The 26586-nt window shown below is 40.6% G+C and overlaps 1 protein-coding gene across 2 annotated transcripts in view; it reads right to left on the bottom strand.

Moving 5' to 3' along the window:
- Positions 1–26586, bottom strand: part of VGLL4 (vestigial like family member 4) — a 139387-nt gene that overhangs the window by 69101 nt on the left and 43700 nt on the right. The window contains exon 1 of one of the 2 annotated variants that reach the window (XM_006083832.3): positions 7136–7693. The exons of the other annotated variant lie outside the window; for it this stretch is intronic. Coding sequence (XP_006083894.1) covers positions 7136–7217 — 82 coding nt within the window. The 5' untranslated portion in view covers positions 7218–7693. Of the gene's footprint in view, positions 1–7135; positions 7694–26586 lie in introns of those variants that run through there. 2 annotated transcript variants of the gene reach the window in all.

The following is a 26586-nucleotide window of genomic DNA, read 5'->3' as shown; positions in this document are numbered from 1 at the left end:
ACCCTCTACTCAATAGAACTTAAAACCTGATACAGCTGCTATTACATATTCCTTTTAAAAAGCTACCAAATCACTCTCATGGGTGACTTTACGCATTGGCAAAGAGGTTACAGCTTTTCAGCAGGGAAATAAAACCAGGGTTCTCTGTGGGGTCAGCCAATCGTTTATCAGTTACTCATCAGAAAAACAATAGTTTAAAAGGACACACAGAGTAAGAATGGGAGAAAACGAGTACAGGAAAATGCTGCTGACATTAAAATAAAATTTAAAATTAATCCCTTGTCACTTTAATAGTGCTGCCACATAATGGAAGATGTGTTTGTTTTCAAAGGAGAGAAAACATCCAGAAATGTGCACTCATCTCTCCCTCAACTGTTATCGGGAAGAAGCGCAGACTCGGTCCAGCTGGATTTGGGGTGGTGTAAACAAGTTGGCTAAATTGCTTGGCAGAGTGCATCTGCATCAAACCATTACATTCTGGAATTCACTCTATTAAAACCAAATCATTAGCCAAGAAGAATCAGCAGGCAACTATTCTCATGCAAAACAGATATAAAATAAAAATCAAAAGCAATACATATGGATGATTCATTTTCATTCATAATTTTAGATGGTGCATAAGGCAAACTATTGTTTCAGATCTTTGTTGCTCTCTAACAGCCATCTCTGTACAATGTAGAGTATTGTTTCAATATTGGAACAATTTAAGCTTTTTCTCTGTGTATCTAAAAGTCCCTGGATTAACATCCAAAGAAACCTGGCACTGCAACAAAGCTGACTTGTAGCAAGTCTCAGCCTTTAAGCAAATTGCTTATTAATGCAAAACTAAAGTCGCTGTTCAGATCCTAATGAAATAGCTATGTATCTCCAGAAGTGTCCCCCCACTTTACACTCTCCAAAACTGTGCACAATTTTTCTAACACCTAATTTTCCATTACAGCATGGATGGTGGAGGGCTTTAACAGGTGGTGAAAACCACGAACAAAATACTAAGTGAAAAAAAAAAAAAAAAAGCTCAGACCAAAGTGTCACCAAGGCTAAACAGCGCAGCAGCAGGTAAGAGGAAGGCTGGAACATCCACATGTATCCCCCAGCCAAGATTCCCCAGACTCTAAGATAAGCTGGTATCACATGGAAACTACAGCCTCTTCAGACATGTCCATTGCTTGCAAAGATCTCATAAACAAAGACACAATAGAAGATTTACGGGTCATTCTAATTATATAAGGGGGGGGGGCATAACTAAGTGAATTTGTTTAGAATTGCACACATATGTAGTCAAGTATTTTTTAAAGACAAATTATGCTTGTGATGACCTCTTAGGTTGGGAGAAATTGTGATTGGGTTTATCTTGTAACTATAAATTACACGTTTCATGCACATTCATGTATATATGATATATTCCGTATTAGAAACTGTTGAGAAGGACAAAGAGACAGAGTCAGATGTCACAGACAAAGATCAACCCCAAGACCTAACACATTCCTTAGCGGAGTGTAGGCATCCCACAAACGCTTATGAAAATGGATACTGGGTGACAAAAGGACAGTAGTGAGTTTCCTCTGGTCACTTACTAAATATATTCCACTTGGTTATGTTTCCAGCCTTCTTTGCAAACAAATGGGTGCAATGCTAAGAGTTCCGAAAGATCATATAAATAGCAACAAATGAAGGAGAACTTTAAGAATGGATTTCCTATTTTATTAAGGGTAAATAAACATTCTTCTAATGAGTAGAGATTCACATAGTTAGGATTAAAACACACCCTGCATACAATATTCGGAAATTAAAACAATCTACAGCATTATTACTTTTTATATGCAGAAAGGGCAAGATAAAGCAAAGTGATGGAAATACTTCCTTAGAACTTAGAACATGCAATATTCAGGAAGGTAAAGAGAGAGAGAGAAAGAGAAAGAGGGAGGAGGGAGGGTGAGAAAGGGAAAGGGAGGGAAAGAGAAGGAAGGAAGAAGGAAGGAGGGAGGGAGAGAGGAAGGGAGGAAGGGAGAGAGGGAAGGAGGAAGGGAGAGAGGAAGGGAGAGGGAGAGGTAGAGCGAGAGAGGGAGGGAACAAACAAATGGAGAAAGTAAAATCATTTCCAGACTCTGGTTTTAAAATTAAATGTCCACGGCTGAAGTGTTAAAAGTGTTAAAATTAAAAGTCCACGGGGGGGCAGGGGCCTAATACCTAAGTTCATTAAAAAACAGAAAAGGGAGAGAGACTATTTTGCAGGACAAACTGATGCTGCTGAGCAAGACTAAAAAGTAGTTCGAATGAACTCAATATCCAATACATAGATACCACTCAATATAAACAGTCCCTGAATAAATGTTAACATTTATGGAGATAAAACAGAGCCAGAAGCCATCCCTGGTAAGGCTGGTTTTATATACTTATATACATGCACAAGTGCTAAGTCTGGATCTAATTTCTGCATGACAAAACCCAGTTTTCTGCAACATCCTCACAATCCCAGAGGGAATTTCTTTTTATCTCATGGCATGTTTTTTTGTTGTGTTGTGTGTGTTTTTAAATCTTCACAGCAACAAACCTAAGCTCCCTAGGAGAAGAAGGCCATGCAGACAATAGGGAAGGGAAGGAGGAAGGAAGAGAAATCTGCCTTCCCAAACAAAGCCATGTGCAGGCTCCAGAAGATAAACAGCCAAGTAAAACAATCCTTCCAGGAGAAGACAGAGAAACAAGGGTGGGGAGCTGGAGGGAAGGAGGGTGTAATCACACCTTCCCTTCACACACTGTAATTAGAAGAAACACAAACTGGCCAGATCGCTCTCAGGAGCTCTCCTGGGCTCACCTGGGCCTGTTTTATTCATCAGGCTCCTCCCCAGTCTCTCTCCCTCTCCACTCCCCCTCTCCCTCCCTCTTTCCCTCTCTCCTCCCTCTCTGCCACAAACAAAAAGCTGAAGTAAAATGAATTTCCACAGCAAAACAGTTGCAGATGTTCTACCTTGGAACATACCCCTGGCAAGAGCTGGTCACCTGATACACAGGGCAGGGGACCAGAGGCTGGTACAAATGGCTCGGCTCTGTGGCCTTCTCACCTTCGCAGAACCCCATGCTCCTAAGCTTCCTGAGGCCTCAGGGCTCAGGAGACAAAGAACAATGAAACCAGGACTCCATTGTCACTGCTGGTGGTTAGGCTGCAGAAAACAAAACCCTCGCCCAGCCTTGCTCACATCCCTAGCAGCGTCCCGCTCACTCAACAACTCTTGTGTGCGTTTCTCCTTTCAATTCCAGAAAATTAATTTAAATGCAGCCTGTGATGAAACAAGTGATAATTATGTTCTAAAACAGCAAGCAACTCTAAAAGGTGAGGGGCTCAGAACACTCTTTTCTTAAGCTTTCGGATGATCATAATGTGTGATTTGTTTTTACTTTCTCCCAATATAAATCACACTATTAAATTAAAAGGGGAGAATTCTTCTACCAAATTACACACTAATGGCTCTTAACCCATAATTAAAGTATCACTAACAGCAGCTTAAAGCCACAGCCAGCCATGAGCACATTTATTAGGACCTAGGTTTTCAGCACCAAGTAATTATGTAAATATAACCATCAGCCATCTTGAGGGAAGTCCATGGTCTAACCTGCTCCCTGCTCCCTCGGGGAGATACTCTTGTGAACTGATATTTCCCAGGGCCTCCCCTGCACAATCAGAAAAAGGTAAAGCAAACACAAGCGCCAGTGCAGCAAGGCAAGCAAAATGTCAACGAGGCTGGTCACCTGGAGTTCTCATTACCGTCTTCCCTGAACAGCAAACAGCCTGGAAACCTAGACCAGCAATGGCTTCAGAGCAATGAAGAGTCCAGAACAGGCTCGACTGTGCATTGTGATCCAGAACATCCCCACGCTGGGACCGTGATGGGCCCTGGGACAGAGTGTGCTCTCCAACATCAAAGAGCAAACAAGTAATGAAGGAGACAAGACATGGAATAATTCTGGAATAGTCAAAACCACAGACTGGGATCTCGGCGCAATTCAATTCTGTTACAAACTTTCTGAGTAAACGTGAACGGACAATTTACTGGGCCTCAGCTTCCTTGGCAAAAACAAGGCAAATGTATTAAGTGATGTCAAGGCCTTGTATAGCTCTGCAAATGATGAGACAATTAAAGAATGCAGGATAGCGTATAGCCAAGTGCCAAATTACACAGTCGGGACTACAACCGCTATTGGGAAGATGTCGTTGACTTTTTGAGTCAGCCACTTGCGGAGAGTAGCAGGCACCGGGCCAGGACTGAGAGATACACCGTGACCAACACAAAGCCCTCCCTGCCTTCATCAGGCTTTCCCTCGCCTCAGGATGGAGAGTTCAGCAGGGAAAGAAGGAAGGCTGGGGTTGGATTAGAACCTGTTCACGGAGGTGGAGGCAAGACCGGATGTAACTGGGTATAATGTGAACATTCAGTGAGGCGATGAACGATGAACGGGTTAACTGTTGAGGATTGCAGCCATAAACCAGGAGGTTTTCCAACAGACACATTAACACAAGCAGAGTTCTGCGCATTTGCTCATCACCAATGAAAGTCGTTAGTTTCCAGAAATTAGTCAGAGACTTAGATTCTTTCTGCCCTTTGCCAATCTTCCCCTCCTACCCCAATGGGCCCCCACCCCAAAACTACCACCTGTGGTTAATTTTTTCTTTTATTCTCTTTTCAATGACACTTCTGGAGGACTATGGTGAGAGGCAGGTGCCAGCGAGCAGTCACCTCACAGAGTCCACACCTCAGCCATGCGGATTCCGCTCTCAGTCTGGGATTTCAGAAAGACGTTGTATGTGCTATAACTGGCTAAAAAAGACCCATTTGTGTATACGTTGCTAGAGAAGTTAAAGATGGTGCAGAGTGTGTAATACAACTAAGGAATATGGTACAACTAACCTAGAGAATAAGAATAACCATCAACATCTTAATGCTTAAAACTAAAAATTCAGAAAATGTGCCCCTGATCCTGTGAACCCTGCCTGTGCTCTAAGTGAAGTCAAATGCTGTCTACCAACTGTACATTCCATTTTCCAAATAACTTCCCTGGAATGCTGCTGAGCTGATATGCTTAGTACAAATATTCTCAAAGTGTTGGATTTAAAGGCACAATAACTGCTCCAACTTTTCTTACCGAAAAATTTCCATCCAAGATTTATGCCCATCTTCAAAACACCCTTTTGAGTTCAGAGCAGATGTGTGCAGTGTTTACAATGAGAAAACCACGAGGACATAAACAACCCACTATAAACACCACTCAAATTTTGCTGTGCTTTTCTTCATATCCTGTGTATTTATTTTGGTGTTAGAATAATGTTAACTTTCATAATAAGGAAAATAGCAGCAGATGTTTAAACCAAACAGACTATAGCATATCACTGCACATTATCTACTTGCCTTTCAAAATCAAAGTTTTCTTCCTCACAAACTGGGAGGGAGGCTGGGAGACTGCGCATGTATTTTACACACTCCCGAGCAACAAATCAACCTGGAGAGGCTTCCCACCAGCTTTTCCTCACCACCACCAACTGGAGACATAAAAAATTAATGTGGTGTCAATTTCCTAACAATCCTTGTATTCCTCTCTTATACGGATCATTATAATTTGTTTTGAAACTATCGTATTACTCAGTGATGAACAGAAATGGCCTTAAAAGTTTTTCATTTCTTGTTCACTAAAAAAAAAAAAAGTTTAAAAACTGCAGTAAGTTAATTTCACAGGAAACAAACCCAATCACTTGCTGTTGAGACTATTCTGAAGAAATCTGCCTTTTAAATGGGTGATCTCAGAAGTAAGAGGATACTTATAGCAGCAGATTCAAAGAAAGCAATTCATCAAAATTCTCATTAGTGGAACAAGTAGGAGGGGAGGGGAAAAAACACCTTTAAACAAACAATCAAAACAAAAAAAACCACTTAAGTTTGGAACCCTTATCCATAGAGTTGAAAGAAGAAAAAAAAAAGGCATGAATGAGATTTTTTTCCCCCCCTTGAAGGGGAAAGGATAAATTATCAACTGACTAGGCAACAGCCCTGAGATTTTTTACATGAAAAATACTAGAGGATTGGCTCACCCTCCCAAGTCTCCTCAATGTTTTCTTTTTTTCAAGAGAAAACATGGAAACAGCTCTTGCTGAATCAGAAGGGACATGTCTCCTTCTTATAACAAAAAACACTCCCCCCCGCCCTCCCCCCAAAGGCACCTCTGGGCACTCAAACGCAGGCCATTACCACTTTTTCAAATTGCACGTAGATATGTTCCAACAGATTAAGAAATCACTTTTTCTCTTCTTACTACCCACAGAGACAGCTTGAAACAATACAACACAGTAGGGACACAGCTCATGGCTTAGTAAGTGGTAATAAACAATACGAATTCAGAGCTTATTTTTGCCTTTTTCTTTTCTTTTTTTTTAGCTTTCTGGTTAGCGTGTTGTGCAATCACTTCCACAAGGGACCAGAGTGTGGAGGGAACATCCTTCACTGTCAGAACTCTCCGGAGCTGTACAGGAAATGGGAAACCAGACAAAGAGAGCCAGTCTTTGTTCGGTGACATGGGTGCCCTCCCAGTCCCCCAAACTGAATAGAAAAATCCTTCATTGTTTGGGACAATGGGTCCGGAAAACAAAAACTCACTGTAACTTTTCTGTTCCTCTCTACATGAAAACCCAAAGCGCTGTTGTAATACACCACAGATACTACAGATGGTGTACGTTTAAAATAAACACCAATGCAAAAACCACCACCAAAAACACGACACATTTAACTTTTACTTGGGTTCTAAAAGTTCTTCCCCTAAAGAAAACACCAACAGAAATAAAATACAATTACATTATAAAGAATTAAAAACCTGGAGAGTTAGTCTATGTTGCCAGCGAGCATAAAGCAAACTTTTTGTAGTTTGTATCTCCCCTCCTCCCCACCCCCAATCTTCACCACTGTACCCCTGAAGGCCAAGTTACTAACAACAAACTTTGAAAACTGAAAACAGTACGGAATAACTTCTCGCCTTTCAAAGCACCCTAGAAGTCCCAAGAAGGAGAACAAAAAGCACAGAAGGCGTTCGGAACCCTACAGGAGGAGTGGCCTTCACAAAAGCAATAGGAGAGCGATTTCCAGAACAGAATCTCTACCTTCATAGCACAGAATGCCGATATTGTTGTTCATCTTGTCCAGGTACTGGTAGTTCAACAGGTCCATCTTCATAAATAGCATTTATTGGGCTAGCACAGAAAAAACCAGCTCTTTGTGCTTTGTGCCCCAAAAAGAGTACGTTTCAAAAATCAGTGATTGCTGAGTAGCTCCTGGCTCTTCTCTTAAAACTTCACAAAGACGGAGAGGCCCGGCCTCAAACGATCAAAACAAAGTATGTAAAAGTTTAAAAAAAAAAAAAAAAAAAAGCACACACACGCAAGAAAAAGCGAGCTCACACAAAACCCTTCGAGGGTTTAGCTGTAGGCGGTCGATGGTTTGTATCCTCAATCGAGCATTCAGAAATCGTTTCAGAAGTCTTTACGGGTCTTTCTTCGAAGTGAAAGAGGAGTGAGGACGAAAAGCGCGGGGCACATTTCCCAGGACAAAGCCCGCCGGCGTCCTCGCAGCCCGCTGCAAGTTCACTGCGCTGACATGCTGGCTATGCGTGGTATGACTCGTATGTAAACGCGCTTCCTCTTCCCAGCGGGAGCCGCTGCCGCGCCTGCGCACCGGGTCCCCCGGGCTCTGCAAATGTCAGGGATATTTTCTGCACAAGATCAGCCTCCAAATGTATTAAGTGTTTGAAAGAAAGAGAAAGAGGAGGTGGAGAGTCTGTACGCAGGGGCCCCGCGGCGGAGCTGCTCATGACAGGAAGCAGCCCTGCCACTTGGAAACCGTAGGAGGAAAGAGAAAACCCAGGAAGTTTCTTTTTCGGGAGCTGAGTAAAAAGTTAAAAAAAAAAAAAAAAAGTCTCCATCATGGAAGCAAACTTGCACGGAATTTAACCCTAGCGTAACTTCTCTTCTGGGTTTCATAAGCCCGATGTGTTTTGCTTTGGTGCGTATACCACAGATATTTTGCACGGTTTTTTCATTTTATTTTAAAATTGTTTTATAATGTCCATTTACACTTTATCTGCGTATCTAAATGTGTGCTGTTAATGCTGCATAACATTTCTCTCATTGTCCTCAGAACTCATGCGGACAGGACAGGGACGGTATCACCTTTTTCCAGTAGAGGAAGCTGAGGCTCAGAGGGAGTAAATGACGACTTTTAGAGTGTTTTCTCCCCCTAATATTAAAACCTTCACAAATGAACGGGAGAGGGGGGGGGGGCCCGAAAAGGCGGGGGTGAGAGAGGGAAGAAGCTGTTCCATCTGCATATTACAGGCTAGCACCATGATGCCATGTTCCTTACTGGAAGGACTAGACTTGAGGCTTTAAATTTGAATCTCCAATATCTAGCACAGCAAGTAGGTGACCAAAAGTTGTTCACTGAATGAATCACTGAATGTTCAGAAGTCTTCAGCACATGAAGAACACACTAGTAAAAGGTGTATGTGGAGGGAGGGGGAATTTTTGCAGATTGCAGCCAGGTTTTGGCACCACAGACTAATAATTCACCATAGGAAATGTTTCGATATTGACATTATGCTACTTGGAGATTTAGAAAATATCAAGGAATATGCTATATAAGACCTGAAATTTTGCTCTAAAATAAGATTTGAATGTATCACTTCAAGGGGTTATATGTTAAAAATTCAACAATAATTGCATTTGGGGTAACAGGCCCGTTCTTGGCAAGCTGTTCTAATCAGTTCTGATCTGGACATTAATGTAGCACCCAAATACAGTAGCCATCAGTGCTGCAACAGTAGTCACTGGGACAGCAGCTGGTGAAGTAGGCAACAGAAAAATCAAGATTTTACAAGCTTTGATTTATAAGGATATTTATTAATGCTACACTGCATATTTACGAATGCTAGATACTAAATTAGCTATATTGAAAGATATGTATACCATCAACTGTCATTAAAATACTGAATGGTATTTGGTTGGGAGGATTGTAAGAAACCCCTACAGCATCTAATGTACACAAGATTATTGCACTTATATATAATAGTCTTACTCTCTTTAAGTGTCAAATTCAACTAATAGCTTTGGAGTACAATCACTGTGCTATATGTTCTCTGACATAAGTTCTCAATCAGAAAACATTAGGCGCCATTAGCATATCCACTATGGAAGTTGGCTGCACATTGGAATCAGCACAGAGCTGTTAAAACGCTTGATGCTGAGCTTGCACCCCAAACTAATCTGAGGGGGTGAGACCCAGTGCCAGAGTCTTTTTTAAACAGTCCCAGGTGAGCCCCAGCCGGGTAGATCAGTTGGTTGGAGCGTTGTCCTGTAGACCAAATGATTGCGGGTTCAATTCCTAGGGCACATACCTAGGTTTCGGATTCCTTCCCCAGTTGATGTTTCTCTCTCTCTCTCTCTCTCTCTCTCTCTCTCTCTCTCTCTCTCTCATATCCTTGGGTGAGGATTTTAAAAAAAAAAAGAGTCCCAGGTGATTCTAATATGCAGCCAAGGTTGAGAGCCATTGCTTTTAATCTGGGAGGGGAAAATTTACCTGCCTTAAAATATTTCTTTACATACTTATTTTAAGAAGGAAAGTGTTCTTTTTAAAATATTGTGATTTAACCAGATTCAAATAATACTATGGTAAAGATAGAGTAAAATATTAGTAACTTCCCTTTCATGACTCAGTATCACTTCCAATGTGGTTCTCAGCCTCCAAGTGATAACTACCTGTATGGACACAGTCCCAGGGTATTACCTTGACGTGTCAGAATGACCTGTGGTAAAATTCCCAGCCCCTACCCTGTCTTTCCCACTGATCTGGGATACTAGTGCGGTGCTGAGTGTGATCCACGCGGATGTTCAAGAACTGGCTGCCACTATCCGCAAAAGCAAGGTACAAAGAAACAGCGAACACTTCAAAACTTTTATAGCAATTTGACAGAGTACTTTTATGTCTCCTAAATATTAATTTTAAAAACGAAGGGTTGTTATTTTTTTCATAGTCCTACTTAGTGAGTTTCATTGCACTTTACAAAAATATCAATCTGCAATGAAGTGGGGCAGGGGGCACCTGGTCATCCACCCGGATAGCGTGAGAAGCTCTGTGCTGGAGGCCTGCTACCTACAACAGGCGGACCCTGCACCCGGTAAACACCCGCTGCAACCTGCACCCGGCAAACACCCATTCTTCCCTCAAGACTTGGCATACACCTCTCTTGTCCTGGGGCACCCCCAATCTTCCTCTCCTCACTCCTGCTCTGTGCTAGCACACTGTCCCCCACGTATGTGCTTCTAGCCTGAACAAATCCAGGCTTTCAGAGCAAGGACTATGCCTTCTTCACGTTTGCAAGGTCAGTCTGGCATAAGCCTAGCACACAGTAGGCCATCAATAAATACCTGATTAAAACTTCTCAAAGGCAAAGTCTCCACTCCCACCCACCCCTCCCCTACCCCCAACACACACTGGATGATCTAATGGGATGTTTCTCAAACTGAATTCTGTCAACATCTTTTGGGGACTGCAAGTTCTCACACTTGAGAAATGCTCATCTAGATTCTGACTGCTCTTCAGGTTACAATCCATGCATTCATTTTAAAAATCCGAATACTAGGAAGTGTCAGTGCTTCTCAAGTTCATTCATAGGCTAATGTATTCATAATTAACGTGCTAACAGGACTGCTTTTAAGTAAATCAGAAGGATGGCGCTAAATTTTATCTTTAAAAAGTCAGGTCACAAGATCTATTTTTTAAGAATGAAGAAATCTGAATTATCAGATATTTAAAACATAAAGCAAAGAACATTTTGGGGTGAAACTGGATACCAAATGAGTACGCCGGCCAGGTTTTACTTATATATTTATGAGTATATTTACATATATAGAAAAAAAGTGTACATATGTATTAAAAAGACTAAAGAAAGTACCAAAATGTTAATATTATCTGTGAGTCATGGGCATTTTTTACATTTTTCTGTATTTCTAATTTACCTATAAAGATCACATAAAGATTTACCTTTATGATCAAGGTGAGGGTGAAGGAAGTTCCCCAGTTTTTAAAAAGCAGACAGATAATGAGAAAATACGCCCTGGTAAGACATAAACAATGGACCATGTGTATCTTATGTTTAAATATCATATGTCCTTTTGACTTAGATGTAACAACTAAAAATAATAAAATTCTAGCCCAGCAGGCATGGCTCAGTGGTTGAGCATCAGCCCATGAACCAAGAAGTCACGGTTTGATTCCCGGTCAGGGCATATGCCCAGGTTGTAGGCTCAATCCCCAGTAGGGGACATGCAGGAGGCAGCTGATCAACGATTCTCTCTCCTCGTTGATGTTTCTGTCTCTCTCCCCCTCTCCCTTCCTCTCTGAAATCAATAAGACATATTTTTTTAAAAAGATAATAAAATTCCAAACATTTATTTAGACCTTTATAAAATTCGAGGATGTTTATGCTGAGGTATCTGTCCTAAAGAATAGTCTACAGGGAGAAACACTCTGCACTTTAAACTTTCAGCGCACACAGATATATGTATGCACATACTTTCTGTCTTCTATTGTTTACTAATTATTTCATGTATTAGTAGCAATTCCCCAAACTAGACCGTAAGTTTCTGGAGGGAAGGAAAACTAAGCTTCAGTTCTTGGTATAAAGCTCCCCACAGTATACAGTAAGTGCTCCATAAGTGTTCATTATGGCAGGGTCTCAGCATCTTTGTGAAATAATGATGACAGAAGAGAGTCCAGACTAATCACTGGGTTAAATTCCAAGCATGTCAAACTTCCGGCCGGTGGGCTGCATGCCTCATTTATTTAAAGGAGGCAGGCGGCCCGCGGGCTGGGAGTTTGACATGTTTGGACAGTCAACTATCAATTTAGAATAGAATCACCACAACTAAAAGTTGTTTAACAACAAAAGCCAAATGATCAAAGTCACTCTCCAAACACTTTTTAAAATGCTTTCATTAGAGCACTTCCAGTGAAGGGAATGTTTTAATGTTAAGTCTAACAATAATCTCCTCGAAGACCCTGGGACATATAAATAATCCTACTGCGCTATTTGGTTCATCTATTGGATTCAACTGCTCTCCTCTTCCCAGGATTCTAAATAACCTAGATATTTAGCTAATTCTTTCATTTTACAAGTCTTTTTCCTCCTTACCACTTTTTTTTTTAAATCGCTTTAACCTGACATGTGAATAATAATCAAAATAAACCTTACAGAAGGAAGAAAATAAGTTTTACTATACCTTGATTTAAATATTCAGTTAAATAAGAAGTTGGATGTATAAAAATAACATGTATAAAAACAACTCTAGAATCTACTGCACTGCCAATTACAGGTACATTCCTCAGTATAATGTGAACTGTAACAAAATAACAATGATGATGCTTGTAAAACACTTTATTGGTCAAAGACTTGTACTTTTTTTTATCTAATATCTTAATTAGTAAGACAAGGTTGTGAGAAGGAGAGCACAGAAAAGGATTAGTTTAGTGAAAAGCAAACGTCCTTCTCTTCTAAATACAAAACAGAAGGTGGGGCAAAGGTAGGTTTACAGTTGTGAGTACGGGAAACAAGAGTTTATTCTTGTATCATTATTTAATAATTATTCTATTATTTTCCATATAAACAATTGTAAACCTACTTTTAGCCCACCCTGTATTGTTTAGAATGCAAAGTTCTGTGGCTTCTACCTAAAGGCCTAGTTAAAACCCTACCTTCTCCAAGAACCCCATTAGCTAGGATTAATCTCTTTATTCCACTATATTTTGGGTTTATACGGCCCTTAATTCTTAAAACAGATTATAAGGTATTTTATGTATCTCTCCCCACCAGATTATAAAGACTGTTTTGAATGCGGTAGGTCTTCAACAACATAGCTGTTGAATAACAGAAGATGCCAAAACAATTTTTCAAGTGCCTCAAGTATCAATGATGTGAACCTGATATTATTAAGTTACCTATGTAATTACATTTTCTTTCAAAGAAAGGATTTCCTAAATATATCATAAAATACTGCTTATTTCTCTAACTTGGAGTTGTTCACACTGAAATGACAATGAAAAATTTACAGTACTTTGTCAAATTTTCACAAAAGCAAATACCATTAAGCATATGTCTTGACTTTTATTGTTTATATAATAGTACCACTTCTAAGTTAAAACACTTTCAACTTCTATTAAGTAGTTACTAGATCATTTACTGTAATACAGTGGGATTTTAGTACAAATATATGTGTGGTTTTTTAAAATACTCAAAGATTTGGACTTTCAATACAACAGCACCCTCTAGGGGTGAATTTTAAAATGCAAAGACAATTTTGAGAAAGCAAACTGCATATATGGGTCACTCTCACCTGATGTACAATACATTTCAAACACAATAGCCTCTTATCTTCTATATATATAAAAGGTTAATATGCAAAATGTTCCCTTGGGAGTTTGACCACTTGCTATGATGTGCGCTGACCACCAGAGGGCAGTGCAGAACGAAGAAAGGCCCTGATCGGCCCTAATCGCCATCCAGGCCTAGGGACACTACCCATGCACGAATTTCATGCACGGGGCCTCTAGCCCTATATAATAAAGAGCTAATATGCTAATTAGACCGAACAGCAGAATGACCGTCCAGACGACCTTCTGGACGAAGCTGGGGCTGTGAGGGCAGGCTGAGGCTGCAAGGGCCTGTTAGGGGCTGTGAGGGCCAGCTGGGGCTGTGAGGGGCTGCAAGGTCCAAACCCCTTGCACAAATTTCGTGCATCGGGCCTCTAGTTTTATTTAATAAAAGTTACAGCAAATACCTTTTAAAAAACAGTTGACCCCCTCACTAAACTTTTCAAAAATTAAAATGAAATAGTAACAAAACCAATTCAATTGATATAAAATGACTGAGTGGGGAAATCTGCTTTATTAACATGCATTTAAGATATAAATAGTATTTTAAAGTGCATACCAAGACCCATGTTTTAAATAAATCATACTGGAGAGAATTTAATCAATTAGCATTCCCAAGAAAAGAAATCTCTTGGAAAACACTAGTACTAAACAATGCTTAGCACAATTGTTTTCTTGCAAACAAAACTTATTATTTTAGTGGTTTTCATTACTAAAAACAACTTGGATTCAGTAATCCCATTCAAAAAAAACCTCACAAATAAAATATTCTGATATTCATATTCTCACAAATTATAATTATCCACAGATGTATTCCTGCAAGTTTGGCTAGAACTAACTTCCATGGTAAAAAGAGAAGAACCCCAATGGAGAAAAAGTCCTAAATATTTAACATTTGAAGGGCTGAGACCACTGGTAGTCCTGATGTTTGACCCAGTCTTCAGTTAACAGTTCAATGTGACTTCACAGTACTTCATTACGCAGCATTTTTCTACCTCCAGAATCACCCTTTCAACCCGTTAAGATCCAGTCCAGAAAACACACAACACACCTGTTATATTAACAGAGAGAATTTCAATGCCTCCCCTACCTTGTGCCCTCTTCCAGTAACTGCCCCAGAAGGTAACGACTATCCTAACCTTTAAGAGCATAGATTGCTTTCTAACCACTTTATGTAAATAGAATGATATGCCATGTACTCTTCTGTAACTGGATTCTTTCAGTCGACGTCATGTTTGTGTTATCCTTATTTTTCTGTGTAGCTTAATAAATCGTTCATTTTCATTGCTGTATAGTAATCCATTCTCAAATAGAGCATATTTCATTCTACTATTGATGGGCATTTAGATAGTTTCTATTTGGGGGCGATGATCAATACTGCTGCAACAAAGATTTAGTACATGTCTTTGTGAGTATATGACTACATTTCTGTTGCATACATACTTAGGAGTGAATACGTTGGGTCATAGAGTATGCACATGTTCAGCTTAAGCAGATACTGCCTAATAGTTTTCCAACTCAGTTGTACCAATTTATACTCCTGCCAGCAGTGTATGGGATTTCAGGTTGCTCCACACCCTCGCCAACACTTTTCTGCCTTTGCCATTCCCACTACTCTGATAACTATGGAACAGCCACACCGTGTATGCACTTCGCACTTCTCTGACCAATAGTAAAAACTCTTGTAAGAGGCAGAGGGGAAGGATTCACCATACAGAACAGAGCGGTAAAGGTCTAGGGGCCAGTACCTCTCAATCAAAACAATTTTGCTTCCACCCACCGGGAAATGAACATTTGGCAATGCCTGGTTTTCACAACTTGAGGTTGCTACTGGCATCTAGTGGGTGAAGGCCAGGGATGCTGCCAAACGGGCTACAATACACAAGTCAGCCCCCCACCCCACCCCACCCCCCGCCCCCAACAAAGACTGTCTTGGACCAAAATGCAATAATGCCATTGTCAAGAAACCCTGGTCAGAGCAAACCATTATTAGAGTTTTTCTCCTTAGCAATATAATCAATCCGTGACTGATACGGTTCATGGGGTCAATTTCTTATTGTCTCAAAATGTTATTTTCTCCCTGAAGTTGAAGGGATAGAAAGGCAAAGGACAATTACTACATGTTGGGCACGGTACATGGGATAGTGCTAGGTTCTTTCACATATCATGTTCCTTTTTTATCCTTCACAACAATGCTATCAGGTACTATCACCATTTTATTGATGAGGAAACATTATCAGGCTAAGTAGCTTGTCCAAACTGACACAAAGAGTGGTAGATCTGCGATCTGAAGCTGGGATTTTCCACTCTACCCAGGGTCTTACTTTTAACTAAAAATAAGAAGAGGTCTGGCCGGTGTGGCTCAGTGGTTGAGCATCAACCCATGAACCAGGAGGTCGGTTCAATTCCCCGTCAGGATATACATGCCCAAGGTTGTGGGCTCGATCCCCAGGGAGAGTGGGGGTGGGGCGTGCAGGAGACAGCTGATCAACAATTCGCTCTCATTATTGATGTTTCTCTCTCTCTCTCTCTCTCTCTCTCCCCCCTTCCCTTTCTGAAATCAATAAAAATATATTTAAAATAAATAAAAATAAGAGTTTTTTAAGTCCACAATGATTACTAACTTGCAAGGGGCAAGTTTTACACTGGATTTGTAAAAAGTAACTAAACTGGCTATGGAAAACAGATCATTTGCAATGTTAAGATTATAAGTTTACCCTAAAATGTTTAAAATCCATCTGCCCCACCACTCTGGGATCTCTTTGAAGTTAGATCCATGTCTTATTTTCCTTTGCATATGCCCAATGCCTACAGGAGCAGGCATTTAAGGTTTCCTAGATTAATTACTGACTTAAAACCTCAATGAGGGAAGAGCAGCTTCAGATTTTTTTCACCCAGCCAACTATATTTAGTAGTATAAAGTAGAATAAAATGGTATTTGTTGCAAATATTTGATTCAAGCAAACGATGGTCAATACCATCAAATTGTTTTCAGAATAATTCCATTTTTCCAAGGATGGATTTGCCAACATAGCCTTATCAGTCACCCTTCCGATGTTTTCACTGATACCTCCTTGGGCCACCAGAAGGCCATCCACTAGAAGAGCAGTTTTCACCCCTGGCCATGAATTAGAATCACCCAGGAGGCTTTGAGAGCCATGGCCACCCAGGCCCCATACCTGCAGGTTGATTTAGTAAATCTGAGGTGGGGCCCAGTAAGATGTATTTTTGAAATTACACCCAGGAAAAGGCTGCATTCAGGAGTACAGTTTGAAAACAGCTCCCCACATAATTTCACACATGCTCCTCCCCTATTGGTGGAGATGGGGGTTGGGGGGCGCTTCTGAACTGAATGTAGAAGGGCATCTGCCTTCCACACCTCCCAGTTAATGTGCATCCCACTGAGTTACTCCTGGACAGGACTAGGGGGCGATATGAGGCAACCTAAGAAACAGCTCAACTTCTGTCCCACTGGGAAGTGACCTTGGGAAGCAGATCATTTGAATTTGCACAATTCCAGTCTTGCTTTATAGGGAGAGGGCAAATGAACTCCCCCATCCTCAGCCTCTCTTCTTAAACTACCTAGCCTGCCAGTGCTTGTCTGTACTAAGACCAAATGTACAGACCGGGACTTCCTGTTTATCCCCAGTGGGAAGGGCTATGAGGGGTCCTGGAAAGGACACAGCATTACTGGAGGGGCAGGGTAGGATTTCCAGTGTGTGTGTACATCCGGCTAAGGCTGGTGATGGCGAATTTTTAGTGACACTCGCACAGCACCATGCACCTCCTGCCTTCAGAGGCCGTAGACAGCTGTAATGTCACATGTGTGCTCCTCTGATTAATATCCATCTCCCTTCCAGTTTTCCTAATCGTTTCCCCAGAACTTAACACAATGCCTGGCACCTGGTAGGTCAAAGATTTGTTGACAAATGAGAAGGCAGCATTCTCGAATCTGGAACAGAGGAAAGCCACAGGGGTCAGATGTCGAGCTCTGAATCAAGTCTAGGACAGTCAGAAGGCAACCCGGACGGTGACAGGTTGGTGAGCTCTGCAGAAGAACTAGTTTTCTAGCCAGACTTAGAGGACAGACAACATTCCAGGCTCCCAGAGAATAGCTGACTGTGGTGGCCCCAGTAACAATACACCACACACCCATGAGAGAATGGAGCCCTCGAGAAAAAGAAAAGAGGGTCTAGGGATTAGGGACCAAAAAGAAAGGGCTGTAGGGGAACATGGCATCTACCGGTAAAGCCAGGAGTGGGGCAGCAGAGGAGGAGAGAGAAGGTAGAATCGGAAACTGAGAAAATGACAAGCCTACTTTTTGATTCTCTGCAATCTCAGAGATTCTCTGCAAACTAGCTTTCTAGTTTAAACAAAGCAGAAACAAGAGCACTAGATAGAGATTCAGAAAAGTCCGGTTCCTATCCAGCTCTGACCCACACTCAGCTATGTGATGATCCTAATCAAGGCATTCTACCTGTCCCAGCCTTGATTTCCTTATCTGCACAATGGGTATAATAAAACCTCACAAAGGGCTGTCAAGGATCCAGTGAGACTATGGCTATTACACTGTTCCATAAACTACAATGTACATATAATAAATGTGGGCAATTGTTCCAGCCATTCTTCCCAAAGATGATAGGGTTTTCTCGTTATTCCATGAGAAGCTAGAGGTTTGCCCATCCCAACAGAACTTCAAACAAACACAACATCTATTAAAAGGCGGGAACAAAGGTTGTCTTTTGGGCAGTTAGCAGTTTCCTTAGACTTAGACGGTATGTGGATTGCCAAAAGGAGAGTCCAGGAATGCTACTGCCGCATCCCCCATCGGTCCATCCTGAGGAGGGGAGAGTAACTAAAGACAGCTGTGAATCTGTGAAGGAATCTACACACATCTTTTTTTCTTTCTCTTAACTGTAAAATTATGATTATAATGCATGCCAAGTTAAATTTAGCATCACTTGCCCTAGAACAGTGATGGCGAACCTATGACATGCATGTCAGAGGTGACACGCGAACTCACTTTTTTGGTTGATTTTTCTTTGTTAAATGGCATGTAAATATATAAAATAAATATCAAAAATATAAGTCTTTGTTTTACTATGGTTGCAAATATCAAAAAATTTCTGTATGTGACATGGCGCCAGAGTTAAGTTAGGGTTTTTCAAAATGCTGACACGCCGAGCTCAAAAGGTTCGCCATCACTGCCCTAGAAGATGTCAAATATTCAAAAATCACATTAACTACTTACCCATAACATACATGAAACAAAGCACACTGTAAAGATTGCATTAAAAACAGGGTCTCATGCTGGTGGATTTGCTCTGCTGACTTCACACAAAATGTACCACATTGACTCACGTATTTCCCCAAACCACCTCTTCTGCTGAGCCCACCACACGTCCACTTCCATAAACAGCATGCTCTGTCTTCAGCCACTACGGAACCTAACGCGGCTCTAAAATTCGAGGGTTGCGGATAATTCCTCCCGTCCCTTTCGCTCCTCATCTCCACCCAACCATGGGCTGCTAGTTTCATTTATGATCTCAAGACGGAACTTCATATTTTACATAATAAACGGTGGTAATTATTATCTAGAGAGGGCTGTTTCTGCTGAGTTTGTGGTAGTTTTTCTTTGATTTTTCTTACTGAAGTGATGTGGGGAGTTAGAACTGTACCTCCCAGGACAAAAAGAGAGAGAAAGAGTAGAGCTAGAAAGAGACATTTTTTCTCATAACAATAGACATGAAGAATATTGTTTTGCTCATTTTCCGGATGGTTTGAATTAACAATAGTAACAATAACAGTGGGAGGCCTTAACATAACAAAGTTCTATGTTTCTTTGGGGAGAATACTGAGCTGTCTGCTACCTACAGGGATCTGGCTTTTCTCTTCTTTAATAAAAGTAAAAAAACAAACAAAAAACAAGCAAACTGTAATTCCTGGTTGACTCGAGTCCTAGGTGAGTCTGGTTACTCAAGGGTTAAGGAGTCTAACCACTCCACCCATAGAAGTTTCAGGTATAATCCTATTATTTTTGAACGGCTATCAGTGTACTTTGAAATTCTGATTACTCAAAGATTACTGCTATAGGATATCTGTGCTAACAGCCCTGTGGTACAGGCTGCCAAGAAGAAAATTACGATCCTGGCTGCAGTAACGACAATCTACCCCCCACCCAAATCCATGATCCTTCCTGCCCTCTTCCCCATTTTCCCAGTAAAACAAGTTTGGAAAGAGAGAGAAACATGAGAAAACACAGCACTGCAACCTACACACTTACTGGTGTCTACTCTTTGATGCAAAAACCAAATGGCCATAGTTTATTTATAGACGCTCTATAGGTACAACTGCTTAAAGCACAGGCTAAAACACTTCTCGTTTGGCCTGGAACCACCACGAAAAGGTACAATATATTTCCCTTAGGAAGGCTGACACACAAAACAGACACTTATCACCCCCCCTTATTTAAGCGAACCTCCCAATCAGCTTCAGACAGAGCACCACTTCGTGTTTGCTGTTTTAATATCATGATTATTTAAAGAACGAGCTACCAATTTTTTTTTAATATTTTTAATTGACTTCAGAGAGGAAGGGGGAGGAAAGGAGGAGGAGAGAGGGAGAGAGGGAGAGAGAGAGAGAGAAACATCAATGATGAGAGAAAATCACCGATCGGCTGCCTTCTGCACGCCCCCACTGGAGATTGAGCCCCCCCCCCCCCCCCCTGGAGATTGAGCCTGCAAACCAGGCATGTGCCCTGACCAGGAATCGAACTGTGATCTGCTGGTTCATAGGTTAATGCTCAACCACTGAGCCACACTGAATGAGCTAAGCTGCCAATTTTAATAAACCGGGAAGGCCACAGAGAAAAAGAACATATGGACTCTTTCTAGAATTTTCCTCTTATTCATCTGGCATGTGGCCCACTACTGTTCACAAAAGAGAAAAATCACCCCCTCAGTCTTCATTCATAAATGCACACTTACAAAAGGACACCGAACGAAGAACCTGAGTAACCTGTCCAATACGCACTTATAAAATGTTTAAATGCCTACTATGTGCACTTGGTCCATGTGAAAATATTTTGAAGAGTTGAAAAGTGCTATTTGGCTATTGATAGAAGACACTATACAAAGTGCAGCACCTAGAATTTTTTATTTTTTGGCAGGAGAATGCCGCAGAACCCCAGAAGCAGAGACATCAACAACACCCCCATACACACCTGGCCCTTACCTACAAGCCTCAGGTACAAATTCATCCAGCCCAGGGTCGTGACAGAGGTAAACATCTGGAAGTAGCCCTGACGGGTTTGGCTCAGTGGATAGAGCGTCGGCCTGCGGACTAAAGGGACCCAGGTTCGATTCTGGTCAAGGGCATGTACCTTGGTTGCGGGCACATCCCCAATAGGGGGTGTGCAGGAGGCAGCTGATCAATGTTTCTCTCTCATCGATGTTTCTAACTCTCTATCCAACTCTCTATCCCTCCCCCTTCTTCTCTGTAAAAAAATCAATAAAATATATTTTAAAAAAAAATCTGGAAGTAAACCCAACACAGATACAATTTTCTTGTCTCCAGGGACTGTTTACTTGTCTTCGGGACCCTAGACACCCAATAAACAGTATGGACAGAGTGCCAAGCACCGCTTCACTGGCCTGAAAGTGAAGGGTCCAAGTATGAATACGATATGGTCTCTGTTCTTGAAGGGCTTATAATTGAGGGTAAACTGCAAAAACTACAACAGTACAGTATTCCCCCTTATCTTTGGTTTCGCTTTCTGTGGTTTCAGTTACCCACAGTCAACTGCAGCCCAAAAATATTAAATGTAAAATTCCAGAAATAAACAATTCGTAAGTTTTAAGTTGCACACGATTCTGAGTGATGTGATGAAATCTCAAACCATCCTGCTCTGTCCCACCCCTAACGTGAATTATCCCTTTGTGCAGGCCTTTTCGCCCGTCAGACACTTAGTAGCTGTCTTGCCTATTAGATCAGTTATGAGAGAGAAAGAGAGAGAGAGAAGAGCCCATGTTCATACAACTTTTAAATCAGTGTATTATTTTAATTGTTCTCTTTTATTACTGGTTATTGTTGTTAATCTCTTACTGTGTCTAATTTATACATTAAACTTTATCATATGTACGAAAAGGAAAACATATTGTATTATAGCGTTCAGTACTAAGGTTTCAGGCATCCACTGATTACTCAGGACAAAAGGAACTTAAAATATAAAAATATTTAAAATATCCAATCCTGGGGGCCAGGAGTTGGCCAGAGGCGGGCTCCAATCTTGGTTCTGTCACAGACTAGCCATGCGAGTTTAGGCATATTACTTTAATCCCTCTGATCTAGTTCTCCATCTTTGAAAAATGGGGATAATGACACCACCCTCAGAAGACTGATCACTTGACCTGGGTGCCACCACTGTTATGACATTTATAAAGCCTGTTATAATGACACTAGGGGCCCGATGCACGAAATTCGTGCAAGAGTAGGCCTTCCTTCTGCCAGCACCGGCTTCCCTCTGGCACCCAGGACCCAGGCTTCCCTCCAGCACCCAGGACCTGGGCTTCCCTCTGGCTGCCGGCAGGCACCCAGGACCCAGGCTTCCCTCCAGCCCCGACTTCGTCCAGAAGGTCATCTGGAAGGACGTCCGGTCTAATTAGCATATTATGCTTTTATTATTATAGATGTGGCTTTATCTCCCCTATAGACCAAGACCAAGTGCTCCTTGAGATCCAATGTCTAGCATGTCCAATAAATGCCAAGTTCTCTTTCTTTCGATTGGATTTCTATTTACTATGAAAACACTTTCCTTTAAACTGCAAAGTATGCTGCTGTTCTTCAAATTGTGAAATATCCCAATTTCAAAATTTGAGTTTTACCTTGCACATTTCAGCGTATCTCCATTCCAGCAGGATTTTTCTTTTGTATGATTAATGTTATAGATTTAAAAAATATATACATCTACCTCTTTGGGGCCTTGACTATGTGAAACATCATTGGGAAATCATTTAAATTTAGTTCTAAAAATTAAATAGCTTTGGAATCCCAAGAGAAGACTCTTAAGCTTATTATTTATTCAACTTACCTTTCAGCTTTGCTTCCAATAGACCGGAAAAAAAAAAAAAACAACACAGAATAACAAAGAGCAACAAAAACAGTTAATACCACATTTCAATTTTATCAGGTTAGCCTTGGGACTGAACAGCAAGACTGCCATACATAAGAACATTTACAAAAAAATGGACATATACATGCTGCTTGTTTAGTCATTCCAACACTAAGTGAGAAGAACCTGGATGTACTGGCTTCATCAATAGTCAAAATTCCTGCTATACTGGAAAGAGAAATACCCTCGGGATGGAGTGCTTGGGCTTGTAAGAAATTATTCTGAGGCAACAGAATGAATTTCAATCAACCCAGCACTCTGCCCAAACAATTCCCAATCACAATCATGCGGCAAATTGCTACCCTGGGAAAGCACAATCGCTATTGAAAACTAATGAGACAGGAACCATCACCAATTGATGCAAATAAAGTGCCCAATAAAAGACAGGAACACAACAAACAGCAAGTAGTTAAAGAAAACACACCAGAGGAACTGTGCTACAAAGAATTTGAAATTTATGAACCAACATTTCTCTATGAGATTTTTTTTTTAAGGCATAACCCCTCTGAAATAAGAGTTTAAAGAAGAAACAGTGAGACACCAAGCAGAGATAAAAAGATAGCTAGTCGCCATGTTCAGGAAAGAAATAGAAAAGAAAAATTAGGCTATGACAGAAACGGAGGTCACATTTAAAGCAATAAAATAGAGACAACTGATGAAAACACAATTAGGTTTTCCTGAAGGACAGGCTTCAGGAAATCACAATGGTTGGTTCAAGGATGAGCACTCGCCTTGCAGACATTTGCGACAGACTTTCTGGAAAGAAGCCCAAGAGAGCTATCAGAAGAGACATTCTTCTTTGGCTAATATGGTAAAGCCATTCTGCTACTACCAAGGAGGTCGGCCCAAGGACAAAACCACATACCAAGGAAATCGCAGAGAAATGAAGCCAGAGCCTGAAAAGACCAGGATCCTTTGAGTCAAACTGCACCTGAAGCCCACCCTACCTTCAGACTGTTCAGCTATGTGAATTAATAAATTCCTTTTATTTTTCAAATCATTTTGATTGAGTCCCACTGCTTGCAATGGAGAAAAAAATTTTTTCCTAATTTTATTTTTTAAAATATGTTTTTATTGATTTCAGAGAGAAAGGAAGAGGGAGAGAAAGACAGAAACATTAATGATGAGAAAGAATCATTGATTGGCTGCCTCCTGCATGCCCCACACTGGGGATCGAGCCTGTAACCTGGGCATGTGCCCTGACATGGAATCTAACTATGACCTCCTCGTTCATAGGTCGATGCTCAACCACTGAGCCACGCCGGCTGGGCAATTTTTCACAAAAGAAACACAGCTGGAAAAGTATTCAAAACAATAGAAGCACAGGGTGAACTGGATTTTTATAAAATTAACTTGTCAAAATCCAATATGAAAATTGGGAGTTTGATGGCTAAATCAAAATACACTGCCAACTCCCTTCTCCCATACTACCTCCACTAGAGGGAATAATCCTCTCTATCCCAGAGTTTTATCATTAGGAGTAGCCACGTAACACAGGCCTGGACAATGAGACTTAAACAGAAGTCTGTTTTGGGCTTCTGGGAAAGCTGTTACTTTCCTTAATAAAATGATCAGATATGGCTCATGACACCTTTATTCCTCCCTTGCTGACTTACTGTCTTGAATGCAAATGTGATGCCTGGAGATAAGGCAGACATTTTGTGACCGTGCCTCAAAATGCTTAAGAAAGCTCCAAAAGACACTTAACAGTGGTTACCTCAGAAAAACTATGAATTTGAGATGGGAAGGTTTTACTTCACTGACTGAATTTTCTTTCTTTTTTTTTTTAACACCTTTTATAATAAAAACTGGTAAAAAAAAAAAAAACAGATAATTATCTTGGAAATACAAAAGAAAATACTCTTAGGGACTACTCCAAGCAATGAGGAGGTTTCACAAAGGGGACGAGTCCAATAAGCAAAATAGCAGGGGGGAAGGTGTTCAGCCATGAGTTTCCTGAAGCAAAGGGTTTTGGGGTGAAAAGTAGAAAATAACTGAAAAGGATAAAGGAGGCCACAGGGTGAGGACCAGGAATAAACCAGACAGAAAAGACCTGACTCTGTACAGTAACATCCAGTAGTGAAGAGTCCCCAGAGTTTCTTTTGGGGGGAAGGGAGAGAGTGATAACAATAAAAACGCCTGAAGATCAGTCCAGGATACAGAAAAAGTTCAGTAAGTTGGGAAAGAAATAAAAAAGTGAGAATCACAATTAATTCACCAACTCAGATTTCAAAATTAGAACATGCGATTAAAAATTCTATTGTCACATATATTGAAGAATTTGGTCAGCTCTGTTATTACACACTATTTTTTTTTCTTTAAGACTTACTTACTTACTTTATTTATTTATTATTTATTTATTATTTAAATCTATTTATTATTTAAATTTATTTATTTATTAAATTTATTTATTTATTATTTATTTGTTTAGAAAGAAAGAAAGAAAGAAAGAAAGAAAGAAAGAAAGAAAGAAAGAAAGAAAGAAAGAAGGGAAAGGGAGAGCGGAACATCCATCAGTTGCCTCCTGCGTGTCCCCTACCTGGGATAGAGTCCACAATCAGGACATGTGCTCTGACTGGGAAATCTATCCGGTAGACAGGACAACGCTAAGCGAAATAAGTCAGTCAAAAAAAGATAAATATCACATGATCTCACTCATTTGTGGATTATAATGAACAATATAAACTGATGAACCAAAACAGATCCAGAGACAGAAGCATCGATCAGATGCTCAAAACCTCAGAGGGAAAGTAAGGGAGGGTGGGGGTAAGGGGGAGAGATCAACCAAAGGACTTGTATGCATGCATATAAGCATAACCAATGGACACAGACAACAGGGGGGTGAAGGCATGAATGTGAGTGGGGTGGGGGGGGCAATGGGGGGATAAGGACACATATGTAATACATTAATCAATAAAAAAAGAAAAAAGACTTTATTGATTTTATTTATTTATTTATTTTTAAGAGAAAGAAGGAAAGGGAGACAGGAACATCCATTGGTTGCCTCCTGCATGTCCCCTACCTGGGATAGAGTCCACAACCAGGGCATGTGCCCTGACTGGGAAATCTATCCAGTAGACAGGACAATGCCAAACCAACTGAGCCACATTGGCCAGGGCCACACTATTTCTTTACATATCATTATTTCTGAGATTAACAAACTGATGGATTTAATTTCTCAATGCTGAACACTGATATAAGAGAACACATTTGCCATTTATTTTTTCTATTTCATTTTAGGTATTAATTCCATCCAAACAACTCCAAAAAAGACAAACCAACCCCAAGAAGGCAACCAAAATCCTATTTACTACTTTTGCATAGTGAGACACTAAAAAGAGCACCCAGTTAGGACTCTGGAGACATGGGTTCCAGGTCCCAGTCCACTTCTAGCTCACTGTAGGGTCCTGGGCAGTCCCCTCCTCTTTCTAAAGCTCAGCACTCTCTTCTACAAAATAAAGGAGATAACTCAAAACTGTGCTATAGTTCTTCAATTCAGAAGAGAACTGGCCAATAGAATGGGATTATTGTTTCCTATGATCTGATACTTCTATACTATTGATTCTTTCCTCCCCTCTACTTTTTCTCTTTAGAATATGTCTCACCAATTCTCTCCTTTCTATTTCTTATTCCTTGTTCCCTGAAGCAACTGACACAAATCAAAACAAAGAAAAAACAAAAGGAACCACAATTTTAAAAAAAAGACACATACCTTTCATTGAATGCTATTTACTAGTAAGTTTCTAAATGTATTTGAAAAAAATTAGAACTGGTAGGACCTGTCTGACAGAGAAATTTTATGCATCAGAACCCAGAGAGTAAATTACCTGATAATTGCAACTCTATTTGCTTGTAGGATTTTGCTAAGTAAAACTATGGTAGAATCATGCTTACAAATAGACTCCTTAAAAATTAGTATTTTCTGAAAAAAAAAATAGTATTATCTCATCAAGATAAACATTT

This window comes from Myotis lucifugus, unplaced genomic scaffold (assembly GCF_000147115.1).
Source record: "Myotis lucifugus unplaced genomic scaffold, Myoluc2.0 scaffold_8, whole genome shotgun sequence".
In the NCBI taxonomy this organism is placed as follows: Eukaryota; Metazoa; Chordata; class Mammalia; order Chiroptera; family Vespertilionidae; genus Myotis; species Myotis lucifugus.
This window is presented reverse-complemented; position numbering and strand designations above follow the sequence as displayed.